Here is a 14,645-nt window from a genome sequence, read left to right on the forward strand (position 1 = left end):
CCCTCCTCCTGAGGCCACTGCTTCCAGCTGGAGAAACATCAGCGCCCAGAGAGGACTCCCCAGCGGACACCGTCACGGGGAAGGTGTGGAAGGAGAGGTATTGGGGGGGTGAGGGGGGCTGCACATTGCCCTCCAGCCTGGAAGGTCGCAGAACCTCCCTGAGGAAGTGGCAGCCAGGCTGAGTGCAAACAAGCAGGAGCAGCTCCTGCAAATGTCCAGACGCGAGCACCCCAGGAGGAGAGCACCCTGGGCAGGGAGCACCCCAGGCAGGGAGCACCCCAGGCAGGGAGCACCCCAGGCGGAGAGCACCCCGGGCAGGGAGCACCCCAGGCAGGGAGCACCCCAGGCGGAGAGCACCCCGGGCAGGGAGCACCCCGGGCGGAGAGCACCCCAGGCAGGGAGCATCCCAGGCGGAGAGCACCCCAGGCAGGGAGCACCCCAGGCAGAGAGCACCCCGGGCAGAGAGCACCCCGGGCAGAGAGCACCCCAGGCAGAGAGCACCCCGGGCAGAGAGCACCCCAGGCAGAGAGCACCCCGGGCAGAGAGCACCCCAGGCAGGGAGCACCCCAGGCGGAGAGCACCCCAGGCGGAGAGCACCCCAGGCAGAGAGCACCCCAGGCAGGGAGCACCCAGGCAGGGAGCACCCCAGGCAGAGAGCACCCCAGGCAGGGAGCACCCAGGCAGGGAGCACCCCAGGCAGAGAGCACCCCAGGCAGGGAGCACCCCAGGCAGAGAGCACCCCAGGCAGAGAGCACCCCAGGCAGGGAGCACCCAGGCAGGGAGCACCCCGGGCAGAGAGCACCCCAGGCAGGGAGCACCCCAGGCGGAGAGCACCCTGGGCAGAGAGCACCCCAGGCAGAGAGCACCCCGGGCAGAGAGCACCCCAGGCAGGGAGCATCCCAGGCGGAGAGCACCCCAGGCGGAGAGCACCCCAGGCAGGGAGCACCCCGGGCAGAGAGCACCCCGGGCAGGGAGCACCCCAGGCGGAGAGCACCCCGGGCAGAGAGCACCCCAGGCAGGGAGCACCCCAGGCAGAGAGCACCCCGGGCAGGGAGCACCCCAGGCAGAGAGCACCCCAGGCAGGGAGCACCCCAGGTAGGGAGCACCCCAGGAGAGCACCCTGGGTGGAGAGCACCCCAGGAGAGCAGCCCATCCCGGCGTGGGCAGGCGTGGCTTGCTCAAGGTGTGGGAGACCCAGGGCCGGGGGAGAGGGGACAGGATGAGGTGGGAGAGGTGGAGCACGGATGAGACTGGGCTGTGTGGCAGCGAGAGCAGTTGGAGTGAGAGTGGCCGGAGCCATGGAGGGTGATGTGGTCTGACGACGATGAGGGCTGGATCCACATGGCGAGGCCTCGCAGACGCTGGAGGAGCGGACTCTGGGGCCAGCCCCACCCCTCGCTGGTGCTGCCAGCATTCAGCCCATTCATGCCGGGATGGTACACGACGCCAAGGCTGTGCCCACGGCTTCCACGCACAGTCCTCAGCTGCTGGCCCCCAACCTCCCAGGCTTCCTAACGCTGCCTTCACCAGGGAGGGTCTAGGGTGCTGGCGATGGCCTTCACCAGGGAGGGTCTAGGGTGCTGGAGCTGACCTTCACCAGGGAGGGTCTAGGGTGCTGGCGCTGGCCTTCACCAGGGAGGGTCTAGGGTGTTGACGCTGACCTTCACCAGGGAGGGTCTAGGGTGCTGGCGATGGCCTTCACCAGGGAGGGTCTAGGGTGCTGGCGCTGGCCTTCACCAGGGAGGGTCTAGGGTGCTGGCGCTGGCCTTCACCAGGGAGGGTCTAGGGTGCTGGCGCTGACCTTCACCAGGGAGGGTCTAGGGTGCTGGCGCGGACCTTCACCAGGGAGGGTCTAGGGTGCTGGCGCTGCCTTCAACAGGAGGGTCTAGGGTGCTGGCGCTGACCTTCACCAGGGAGGGTCTAGGGTGCTGGCGCTGACCTCACCAGGGAGGTCTAGGGTGCTGGCGCGACCTTCACCAGGAGGGTCTAGGTGCTGGCGCTGACCTTCACAGGGAGGGTCTAGGTGCTGAGCTGACCCTTCACCCAGGGGAGGGTTAGGGTGCTGGCGCTGACCTTCACCAGGGAGGGTCTAGGGTGCTGGCGATGGCCTTCACCAGGGAGGGTCTAGGGTGCTGGCGACGGCATGCAAGACAGAGCGAGCTGCTGCCGACCACGGTGAGACCATGAGCGGCACATCAGCAGAGGCGAGGCCACAGCTTCAGCCGGCGGCGGCCACGCTGCTGGGCCCCATGAACTGGGGGCTTCTGGGGAGCTCAGTTTTCCTCCGGGTTCAATTTCTTCCCTTTTACAACAGAAAAGGGTCTTCACTTCCTGCAAGTCTAAAGGGAGAGCACACGAGCACGCAGAGCCGCATGCTCACTTCGGCGTGTGCACCGCTCCTGCTGTCGGGCCGGGCGCACAGCTCCGGCCTAATCTCTCTGCCCTCAGTGCCCCCGTCTACCGTCCGCGCCCACCGCTGGCCAAGCCCTTGGCATCAACCTTCCCGCTCGTGGCCACGGGACCTTCACACTGTCAACTGCTCTGCCTTTCCCAAAGGAAATCGAGGAAGCGAGACACACACAGGATGCACAGGCAAAGGAAGGGAGAGAACACGGGCGATGTTACTGTGTGAGCCACAGCGGTGGGGCTTAGAAACCTCACCCCGGACCTGTCCCCGAGGCTCAGCTAACAAGACAGACACAGACCAGGCCGTCGTCAGCGCCTGAGCGTGCCTGTAGGTTCCATGTGATCGCCTCTGCTTTCATGAGAGGCCGCTGACCTGAGGCACTTACCAAAGTGTGGGTCGCGCTCACGGACCTGGGATGGCTCCAAGGGGGGCACGGACGTACAGTTTTAACAGGTGTGTGATTTATCTTCTAGGCACCAAAGATCGCGAGCAAACTAAACTATGTCTTCACAGACATTCTCGCTTAAGACAAAGCGAAGTCAAGACAGAACAACTCAACTGAAAGTGAAGTTTGAAACTAGTAGGTGGGAGAGCAGAATCGGGACAATTCTGCAGGAAGCCCGCAAGGGGGGACCTGGGAAGTCTCTACGTCAGATTCCGTTTAGTTGATGTCAAAAGAAGCTACTGGAGAACAGCAAGGAGGGCTAACTGGTCTGTAATTTAGCTTATGATTCTTAGTTTACATTTTTCCCTGTGTAGGTTTTTCCTATATGAAAACACTTCTCCCTCAGCTACCTGACTTTATTTTTCCACACTGGGAACAAACTCCATTCTTAAATGGAAAGTCACTGGAATTAAATCTTGAAAATCCTATATAATAAAAGGCTAATATGCAAATCGACCGAACGGCGGAATGACCGGTCACTATAACATACACTGACCACCAGGGGGCAGATGCTCAATGCAGGAGCTGCCCCGTGATGGTCAGTGCACTCCCACAGGGGGAGTGCCGCTCAGCCAGAAGCTGGGCTCACAGGTGGCGAGCGCAGCGGTGGTGGCGGGAATCTCTTCCACCTCTGCAGCAGCACTAAGGACCCCTCGGGGGATGTCTGCGTGCCGGCTTACATCCACGTGGGGAGTGGGCCTAAGCCAGCAGGTGGACATCCCCCGAAGGGTCCTGGACCGCGAGAGGGCGCAGGCCAGGCTGAGAGAACCCCCCCCCAATGCACGAATATCGTGCACCGGGCCTCTAGTATCTAATAAAAAACATCTTTTTTTTCTTCTGTTATATCAGAGTGTTATGCATCGCCTTCAAGATTTACTTACATTTTTCAGGTGGTGTTATTGTAATAGTCTGAGCTGTAAATTCTTCATCAAAATATCTGGTATCTGTCTCAGATGTTACTTGAGGCTTAAAAGGCGGTACAAGCTGTACAAAGAAAGAAGAAGTACCGGTGAACAGATTTCGATGTAGGGAAATTAATTTTAGGATACAACTGAAGAACAGGTAACTAACTGGTCAGTGCAAGGGACTCGATGCTGAGCCACTGGAGGTCCAGGCAGCGTCCAGCCAACAGTCTAAGCCCAGACCTCAGGGAGCTGGTTGTTCTGTGGACCATTGGAGGGATTATGTGAAACTGGACATAAGAGAAACCAAGAATAGGGGCAGAAGAGGCTGCTGGAAAGTGTGGCCTGACGAGCACTGTGCTGAGTGAAATAAGCCAAAGAAACACAAATACCATACGATTTCCCTTATATGTGGGATCTAATGAACAAAACAAACTACTAAACAAAATAGGAACAGATTCGGACAGAACAGACCGATAGCTGTCAGAGGGGAGGGTGGGAAGCTGGGGGAGAAAGGTGAAGGGAATTTCTTCTAGAAGTCTTCCCGTTTAAGGCTATGATCGCTTTCGAGTTAATTCTGTACATGCTGCAAACTGCCTTTAAAAGATATGGACGTCCAGCTGTTTCAGCACCATCTGTGTAACTGAACTGTCTCTGCGCCTTTATTGAAAGTCCATCAACCACATGTGAGTGGGTCTACTTCCAGAAATTCTCGTGTCACGCTGATCTCTTCACCCATCCTCATGGGCGAGAAAGATGTCACGTGTGCATAACAAACTGTCTTAATTACTTTGACTTAATAGTAAGTCTTGAAGTTGGGTAGTGTCCCCAACTTTGTTTTTCGTCAAAGTTGTTTTGGCTATTCTAGGTCCTTTACGTTCCATATGAATTTTTGAGTCAAACTAACAATTTCTGGAGAATTGCCTGGTAGAATCTTGATGAGAATTGTGTTGAATTTATAGACCAATTTTGAGAGAACAAACATCTTAAAAATACCGTGTCCTCTAAATCATGAGCACAGCATATCTCTTCCTTGCTCTGGGGTGCCTTCACTTTCCTCAACACTATATTTTAGCTTTTATGCTAAAGGTCTCTCATACCTTTTGTCAAAAGTATCCCTACGTACTTCATATATCTGTTGCTATTTTAACCAGCACTGTTATTAATTTCCGTTTTAGATTGTCTGTATAAAATTATAGCTGTTTCTGTACATTTACCTTGTATCAAGCAACCCATGGGTTGAACTTTAGTAGCTGTTTTGTAGATTCTATCTGATTTTCTAAATAGATAATCATGTTGTCTATGCGTAAAGACAGATTTACTTCCTCCTTCTCTTATCTGTATGCATTTTATTTCTTTTTCTCGCCTTACCACACTGGCCATTGGATTTAATGTTTTCTTCTTTTTTAGTTTCTTATGATGAAAGACGAGGTCATTGATCTCAGATAATTTCGAATACGATCATTTGGAATTATAAATTTCCCTGGAAGTACTGCAATAGCTGTATCCCAGAACTGTACGTGTTTTGTTTACCTTTTCAGTCAGTTCAAAATACTCTGATTTCCTTTTTGGTTTCTTCTGTGACCCATGAATTATTTAAACTTGTAATAAGTTTCCAAATACTTGGGGAGTTTCCATATATCTTTCTGTTTTGATTTGTAAATCAATTCCCTTTCATCCAAAGAGCACATGACTTAAATTATTTGAATCTTTAAAAAATTACAGGGTTGCCTAGCCTGCACGGCTCAGTGGTTGAGCATCGACCTATGAACCGGGAGGTCATGGTTCGATTCCCAGTCAGGGCACACGCCTGGTTTGTGGGCTCAATCCCCAGGGAGGGGCCTGCAGGAGACAGTCGATCAATGATTCTCTCTCATCACTGATGTTTCCATCTCTCTCCCTCTCCCTTCCTCTCTGAAATCAATAAAAATATATGATTTTTAAAAGTTTGGGTTGTTTTGCCCAAAATATGGTATCTCATGCTAGGTGTTCTGCATAACTTTGAAAAGAATAAGCATACGTCCGTTGTTGAGCAGTGTTCTATAAATGGCAATTAGATAAGTTGGTAGATAGCATTGCTGAAGTCTGCTATAAACTAGTGGTTTCCTCTCTACTTCTATCAATTATTTGGAGTCAGGTATTGAAATGCCCAACTCTAACTGCTCTATTTTTCCTTGTAGTTTATTAGTTTCTGCTTTATGTGTTTTAACTTTTGTTAGCAGGTAGGAAACAGCACTGTGTGTGTGTGTGTGTGTGTGTGTGTGTGTGTACTCGTCAGTGCGAATGGATTATGGGGATCTGAATTTACTCGACTGCAGCAGCTGTTCATATGCTCTCGGTAAGGCTGCCGTCTTCATGTTTAATGCCAGAGCCCGGCACCCACGGGACAGGCCGGTGGGAAGAGAAGATGCTTGTAAAGCAGGAGAAGAACCAAGTGGAACCCAAAAGGGCCAGGGTTGGCATCCACGAGGACAGACTAACACCCATGCCGTTTCTTATCATCTCTGACTTGAACAGTGTGGATATCCCACTGGAATGAGGGCCTTTGTCATGGAGCTGAACTCACACCCTGGCCCAGGAGCGGGCAAAACTAAGAGAGGATCCAGGGGAGATGGAGCCCTGAGGCCTGACCTCCTCTCGGGCCAGCGAGGTGAGCTGACAGATAAGCAACAGCATGAGGAGCCACAAAAGGGCTGCTCCTTCACTTCTGTTTTGGAATCTCCCACAAGAATCTCGTTAGCAAAAGGCAATTCTGGGAAATGTAGTTCACACTAGTCAAAGTGGAATATTCTATGGCCCTTACACAAACAAAAATATCTTGAAAGCAGCAAGTAAAATATAACACATAATGTACAAGGGAACAAATAATAATGAGTATGCATTCACTAAACTATCAACTCACAATTTTGTACTAGGTGATCATTTCCTTGAAGAATGAAGCCAAAATAAAGACATCACTATATAAAAGAAAACAAGTTCCTCTCCAACCGGCTGGACTATAAAAAATGATCATGGACATTCTTTAGGCTAAAGGGGAATAATACCAGAAAGAAACCTGAATCTCCAAGGAAGGAAGAGATCAAAGTGTTCTGGAATTTGATACTGGTGGTGGCTGCACAACTCTGTGAATATACTAAGAACTGCTGAAGAAAAATCAACTGTTTCGCCCTAACCGGTTTGGCTCAGTGGATAGAGCGACAGCCTGTGGACTGAAGGGTCCCGGGTTCGATTCCGGTCAAGGGCATGTACCTTGGTTGCGGGCACATCCCCAGTAGGGGGTGTGCAGGAGGCAGCTGATCGATGTTTCTCTCTCATGGATGTTTCTGACTCTCTATCCCTCTCCCTTCCTCTCTGTAAAAAAATCAATAAAATATATATTTTTAAAAAATCAACTGTTTCATGATACTGAGTAGAATTTCAAGATGTGTTTTGGGAGTCAAAATTATTAATAAAACTGTGTGCTAAGAAGTTCAATATTCAATTAAATGATAGGGTAAAATGAAAAATACCATGCTATTATTACATTTTATTCACTTAAATTTTTTTTTTGGATGCCAGTTCATTTTAGCCAAAATAGATAAACACCGCGGCACGAAGATAACCTACCTTTTTATCATATACATCTTGCCAGTTTACTCCAGAGAAGAAACTGTGTCTCATAATTTCTTTTGAATCATCTGGTCCCCCGCCAAGGCTGTGCGGACAGGAATAAAATTAAATGAGCATGAAACATCTACATAAGCCAATGCATAGCACAAGTTTTTTGTGAAATGTAATTTTCTGTGTGGTAAGTGGTTCTTGTGATGAATAGCCATAAAAATAAAAATCTTTCGGTGTAAGATCTAATTTCCCTGATACGCTATTAACAGGAACTCACCTCAGGACCGGATGGTACCTGAAAAGAGGATGGGCTTTGGTGATACACCTGAACCGGGCAACCAGCTCTGGGACGCATGGGATGTGTGACAATGAAAACCTGGCTTAATCTCAGTTTATTCATCTGTAGAATGGGGGTAATAATCCCCGCCTGGTGGGTTATTACAAGGACTAGAAACAAGCAAGTAACTAGCGTAGCAAGTGGTAGCTATTATCGTTGTCAATTCTATAAGCCAAAACATTTTAGAAAGCCTCAAGTCTCAGTAATCAACAAAACAATCAATCAAGCCCTGACTTAGACTGTTTGCCAGTTCCGGTGGTGTAAATACTCCCACCAGGACCAACAGTAAAAAGTAACAAAATTATTACGGAGAGATGAGTTTTGAGTATATATTACCTTTGATATTAATATTAACTTAACTTATACATTTATATAACTTAGTTTTTAATATTTTTTTTATTGATTTCAGAGAGGAAGGGAGAGATTGAGATAGAAATATCAATGATGAGAAAGAATCATCTATCGGCTGCCTCATGCACGCCCCACACTAGGGATCGAGCCTACAACCCCGGCATGTGACCTCCTGGTGTATAGGTCGACACTCAAACCACTGAGCAACACTGGCTGGGCTATATAACTTAGCTTTTAATAATACTGCATTGAACAACCAGCTCACACAATTCTTGAAATTTAACAACTTGCTCTTATGAGCTGGCACATGCCAACTCCCACTCACCACAGGGTCGGAAGAAAACGAATGGGTTGAGGAAAACAAACAATTGTGCCAGCCTAGTGAATCCTGGTTGTTATCAGGTCTAAGGAATACGGGACTGGGGAGAATCCATTTTCTCTCTGCCTGTACATCATCTCTTAACACTAGTCTGTTCTCCACACCAGCCGCCCAGGCTGGAGAGCCGAGGGCCCCTGACTTCTCCAAGGTCCTCGAGTTTCTCTGTCATCATTGCGGAATTCCACTCATCGCCCCGTTCCCACTGCTTCAGGAAGGAAACCCCATTATCTGGACCCTCCTTACACTCTCACCCGCTCTGCCTCCCTGCCCCCGGCCCTTCCCTGTTCTCCTCCATCCAGGACAGCTGCCCGAGTCGCCTTCTCATAACACAAATCCGGTTACTGCCCTTTAATAATTCAGTGGCATCTCATCCTCTTCCGAATAAAGATGTAATATTTTCTAAGAAACATAACATATCAGTACATTCCATATGTTAGGTATGGTATTCCTTGCTTATATTTCCAGTCTAACATGTCAGCTTCACCACCCAATGTGACCCATCGCATTCCACACTGCGAGCAGTCACCGAACCTCTCAGTGCCATGGTCGCTGGCAATCCCAGCTGTTCTCTACATGTGCCCTGCTCGGCAGGAACCCCGGTGCAACCCCAACGCCTTCTGAGCCAGTGCAAGGCTTCCAACCCCCCAGACAGGGCCAATCACTTCAGAAGCAACGTGTCCGGCGTGTGACCTGAGCATCTGTGAGTGGATGTTCTGTGCCCCAATTATTGTGTGAACACCCAGAGTGGAGATTACTCCGTTAGTCCTGGCATTCCCAGTATTTTAATGCAGCGTGGAGCTTGATACATCTACTGTAAAGGGAAATAGCAGGTAGTCCAAAACACACCTTCTCCTTAGGCAACGCCAACCTCTGGGGGCTCAAACCTTTAAGAGTTGTCCTACTTCATTCTACATTTACCTCCTAGTCATCGAACAATTATTAAGCACCTACTATGTGCTACCCATTGGGTGGGGTAAAGGGAAGGACGACAATAAAAACGAGTGAGACACAGACAAAAAAGCACAGCACGATTCTGTTCTACCAGCCACGGAGAGAGGGGGCCAGAGTCACCTGGAGAAGCTGGAAAGGATGGGGTCCAAATTCACTTGCCCTTGACCCTAACCAAATGCTAGGTCCCAAATCAAGTAGAAAAAATGAAAATCCTAACTCTTTTTAGTGATTACTTAGCATCAAGTGCCACCTGTTACATTGTGAAACTTTCACATTAAATGGAATATATTTCAAAACCTGAACCAAATTGATGCCTGGTAAATAAGATACACCAAGTGGGGAAAAGTAGGTTTACAGTTCTGAGTACGCGAAACAGGAGTTACTTCTGGGTATTATGAATTAATTATTGCATTATTTTCCATACCAACACTGTGAACCTAGTTTTGCCCGCCCTGTAGAAGGAACATCAAGGAGGCACCGAGACGCGTGGCCTCTCCTTTCCACACGGATGCTCCCTGCGACCTGGATACGTCACCGCAGCCTCTCTGCGCCTCTGCCTTCTCCTCGGCCAACAGGAAATGAGAATGACACCCACCCGCCCTGCTCTGCAAGGTTCTGAGACAGCGGGGGTACAACAGACGCAAATGCCCTGAAAAAATCCCTCTGCCAACGTGAGGGATGGTCTCAGTCACCGGGGTGAGGAAATGCAGGTTTGATGGGCTCATCACAAAGCAAGAAGATGGCACCTCTTTTATTATATTTGCTTTTTTTGTTGTTGTTGAAGGTAAAATCATGTTCCTCATCAATTTAACAGCTAAAAGCATATAATGGGAACCATCTCTAAGGGGGACAGAGCTCGCGTTTTAGGATTCATTATTCCTTCATTCCTTAATTCAGTCTACCAACAAATACATATCGAGCAGAACAGAACATTGTAAAAATACATTATGTGAGGTGTTATAATAGAATCAACAGTGTATGGAATAGGCTCACCTCAGGATGCTGAAGATCTAAGAGACTTTCAGAAAAATACCGATATGCATGCATATATATATATATATATATATATATATATATATATATACACACACATATATACACACACACACACACACATATATATATATATATATACACACACAAATATATATATATATCAGATGAAAGAATGGATATATAGATATACACAAACATACATTTTAAGGGACACTAAAAAGTAACAGTCATTTCATAGATTACCTATAAAATGCATGTCTAAATGAATATATAAATATGAGCAAGGAGAACCATAGCCCCTTATGGGCGGTAGGATTCTTCAGGTCCCGGCTAAAGCTACAAAAACAGACATACAAAGTGTATAAAGATATTTTGTTGTTGCTATCGATCCTTCCGGCCCTGCATGGAAAAGAGTATCTTTAAATGACAAGCAAGACGTAGGTAGGTGTGTTTGGGTGAGAGGAGAGTTCAGAGACAGGTCTATGCTTTCGACCAGGTGAGTCAGAACAAATATAAAAGCCCAGAGACTAAAAGGAAGAGACGCTCCGATTCTCACAACAGCCAGCACCAGGGCCATTCAGAAAGTTCGCTCATCATGTGGCCAATAAAACTCCGCAAATCCTTACTTGGTAAGCTCTGCATGAAAGTTCCAAGTTAGGAGACGTTGCGGAAACGTTTTTAAACGTTCTCCATCCTGCAGTTAAAAATAAGCCCGCGTCTCCGTTGGAAGACGTCTAACCCAAAGACATCGCTTCTTGGAGCGAGTCCTATTTGCATTAATTTCCGCATCACGCTCGCTAACCGCACTCATCAGCGACGCGCTGGGTGTTGCCGGTGGCCTACCGTTTATTTGGATCCTTTATCAAGAGCCCTGAAAGCAGTGATTTTGCATCGGAGGAGAGCGTGCGAGGGAATTTGATGTCTTCCATCAGGATCAGTTCGAACAGCTTCTCGTGGTCCTGGTTGTAGAAAGGCAGCCTGCCGCACATCATCTCATACATGACGACCCCCAGGCCCCACCAGTCCACCGCCCGGCCGTAGTCGTTGTCCTCCAACACCTGAGAGCGAGACCAGTGGGAAGATCCGTTACCACACACTCGATTCTAAGGCATCGTTTATACAGCGTGAGATTTTTCACGTGAAAATGAATCCTAACTTTCACAGCCCAGGCCAGCAATTTTTTTAGATCTTGACGGTTGAACATGAAGCACCCTACAAAGACAGCAATCACACCAACTCTTTGAAAGGTTCAACGTATACCCAGGGATGGTCAGTGCAGACAGAAAAGGTATGTCACACAACCAGTGCCAAGTGACGGAGCCTGCGAGTGGGCTGAGCATCCGGTAAACCGTCAGCAGGTTTGCACATTGTCTCTTAGGCCAACTTAACTGTTCAGTCTGGCTCACGAATGGGCCCTTTAAGTAGCAGCTTAGAGCTGAGCCACGCTGATTAGGGGGCAGGTGACGTGCCTGGCACATTCCTGCTTGAGAAGAACTAGGGGACACGGATCAAACATGGGGAGAACAGGCAACGTCATGGAGAAGCACGCAGGGCAGGGCCACCAGGAAAATGTCTGACAGCTTCGGAGGCCCTCACGTGTGTCAACGCGGGAGATAGGTGGCCGCCAACGAGAATCTGAAGATTTGTCGTTTGGGCTACAAAACTTTAGTATCCAAAGCTTCCGTACCCATGGCAATTTCTGTTAAACACAAACAAAATCAGGGACGCGATACCTGTGTAATATATCCCTTAACGTGTGTTTTGTTGTTGTTTATCCTCACATGAGGATATTTTTTCCATTGCTTTTGTGGGAGGGAGGGAGGGAGGGGAAGAGAGAGAGAGACAGAGAGTGAAACATCAATGCGAGAGAGACACATCGCCTGGTTGCCTCTTGCACACGCCCAGACTAGGGGCAGGAAGAGAACCCGAAACCCAGGTACATGCCCTTGACCTGGAATTGAACCTGAGATCCTGGGGTGTGCCAGCGGATGCTCTAACCACTGAACCATATCTGCCAGGGCAGGTGCCTTAACTTTGTTTTGCAAAATACATTACATGCAAAATTAATTTAGTAAGAAATGATAGGAAAGCATCAGGCTGTGTTAGAGCAACCGGTTCACATTGGAACATGATAACTTGCCATTTGTCCCAGTAAACTTTTTAAAAAATATATATTTTTATTGATTTCAGAGAGGAAGGGAGAGGGAGAGATAGAAACATCAATGAAGAGAGAGAATCATTGATCAGCTGCCTCCTGCACGCTCCCTACGGGGGATGGAGCCCACAACCTGGGCACATGCCCTCGACCAGAATCGAACCAGGGACCCTCAGTCCGCAAGCAGACGCTCTATCCACTGAGCCAAACCAGCTAGGGCCTATCCCAGGAAAATTTTGATCACGTCTTTTTATTGGATTTGTTCCTTATTCAATGGAATTTTCTCCATTTATTTGCAACTTTCAATGTTTTATTTTAAATTATCATATTGGAACAATCTTAAAGCTTACTTGTTGTGATCCTCTTAGCTTTGGGATAAATAGATCAAGAAAACCATACCTATGAAACGTATCAATTAAAAAAATCTTATAACTGATTACATAAGAGCATTCGATACAAAACAAAGTAGTGCTCATGTTCTAAACTTTCTCAGTTTGAAGCAAGTAAGTACACTGTTGAAGATGACTCCTATGTGACTTTTATTTAAAATTTACCAATAATTTCATGGAATCCCACGTGACATGTTGACAGTGAAGGCCCTTTGGCTCACTGGGTATTTAAAGCTGGAGCATATAATTTAAAGAAAAAAAAACTATGTTACTTAAAGATATATTAGTAGTGTTTTCAAGGGCTATGACAAGATTTTTAATTCGACTGTATCACTGTTCTGTGGCTAAAGAAGCCTAGAACCACGCTGGCAAGAGAGAACGCAAGTCCAGCTCCGACATTTTCCAAGTCTTCTGGAAATCACAGCTAAGCAAAAATTTTCAGGAAAAACAACGAATTCTCATTTTTATCTTTAGCCCCAAATATTTCAAATATCTATCTGCTTGAGATGAGTAATGTGAGAACCTAGGAAAACACAAAAAAAAATCTAAAAGAAGCAAGAAACTCTATTCGTGAACTTAGAGGAAATGCTGTAATAGCTCATTTTTCAATACCAGTGACTTTCGATTATTCAAGAATCTATCTCATGCCCGGTTAGGAGAATGTACTGTACTGTCTGTGGGCCTTTTGCAAACAGATTCGGGATTTTACCTAAGAACAAAATTTTTTTAAAAATCTCTGCATTCCTGTACCACCAGCGAAACAGTGGCACGCGCAAGAGAGAGCCAAAGGCGGCTTTTAACCTCTTTTTTCCTAAAACCATAAAAAGCATAAAAGCTGGATTAACTGCCTCCCGAACCCACGTTTCATCAGCCGGGTTCTCTTCCCCAGCTGGCAAAACTGGCAATCCGTTATTTTTGTTTAAATACCTGGTTTGCAGCCAGAAGGGAAAGTGAGTACATTATTAAAAAAAAAAAAAAAAAAAAAAAGAAAGAAAAGAAAAAAAAGGGGAGGGGGTATTTTTGGAAGAGAAATAAGCATCTGAAAAAATAAAACTGCACTGCACAAAAATCTGTCTGATAAATTAAAATGTGTTTTACTTAGGTTTGTAAAACGAACACGGATTCTCCAACTCAGTGGTCTGCTGTTGAACGTAATGCGCTCTAACGGACAGAGAGATGTGATGCTACAACTGCGGTAGCACTCTGTATTGAACAAATCTGATGTGACCTATTACCTTCCTGACACATAAGCGTAAGCAATGCTAAGGACAAACCACCCTTCACAGCTCAGCCAGCCTTCTTGATCTGAGAGTCTTTGCTGTCAATTACAAAGGAAGATTTCTGTTCAACTCCTACCTCCAACCAGCTGGAAGAGGACATAGGCGAGAAATGGAAGTGACTCCAATATCCTACCCGTGGATATATAATATAAAACATGCTACTAGTATTCGCATACTCTCCTTTCGCACTCCTTAAATATAAATTATTTCAAATCACAGTGCTTGGAAATACTCTAGAAATTCCACAGTGAACTTAAAATCCACAGCCTCTTTTATATTAGTTTTAGAAGATTAATTTTCTCCCTTACTCAGAGCACTTCTTTTTCCAAAATGACAGAAACATAGAAAATTTATATTCTTTAACCTGAGAGCTGCCATTCCTTCTGGCGACCTCTGATGTTTTTTTTCCCCCCAGCAAAAAGGCTAGGTCACTTCCGGGTCATCGTGAAGACG

The 14,645-nt window shown here is 47.4% G+C and overlaps 1 protein-coding gene across 3 annotated transcripts in view; it reads right to left on the reverse strand.

Moving 5' to 3' along the window:
* AKT3 (AKT serine/threonine kinase 3) overlaps positions 1 to 14,645 on the reverse strand; it is a 207,881-nt gene that overhangs the window by 8,176 nt on the left and 185,060 nt on the right. For all 3 annotated transcript variants that reach the window (XM_036355096.1, XM_036355095.1, XM_036355094.1), the window contains 3 exons: positions 11,212 to 11,426; positions 7,361 to 7,448; positions 3,734 to 3,836 (listed from right to left, as the gene is read on the reverse strand). In XM_036355096.1, coding sequence (XP_036210989.1) covers positions 3,734 to 3,836; positions 7,361 to 7,448; positions 11,212 to 11,426 — 406 coding nt within the window. The remainder of the gene's footprint in view (positions 1 to 3,733; positions 3,837 to 7,360; positions 7,449 to 11,211; positions 11,427 to 14,645) is intronic.

The sequence above is a fragment of the Myotis myotis genome, unplaced genomic scaffold (genome assembly GCF_014108235.1).
Source record: "Myotis myotis isolate mMyoMyo1 unplaced genomic scaffold, mMyoMyo1.p scaffold_m19_p_21, whole genome shotgun sequence".
Classification (NCBI taxonomy): domain Eukaryota; kingdom Metazoa; phylum Chordata; class Mammalia; order Chiroptera; family Vespertilionidae; genus Myotis; species Myotis myotis.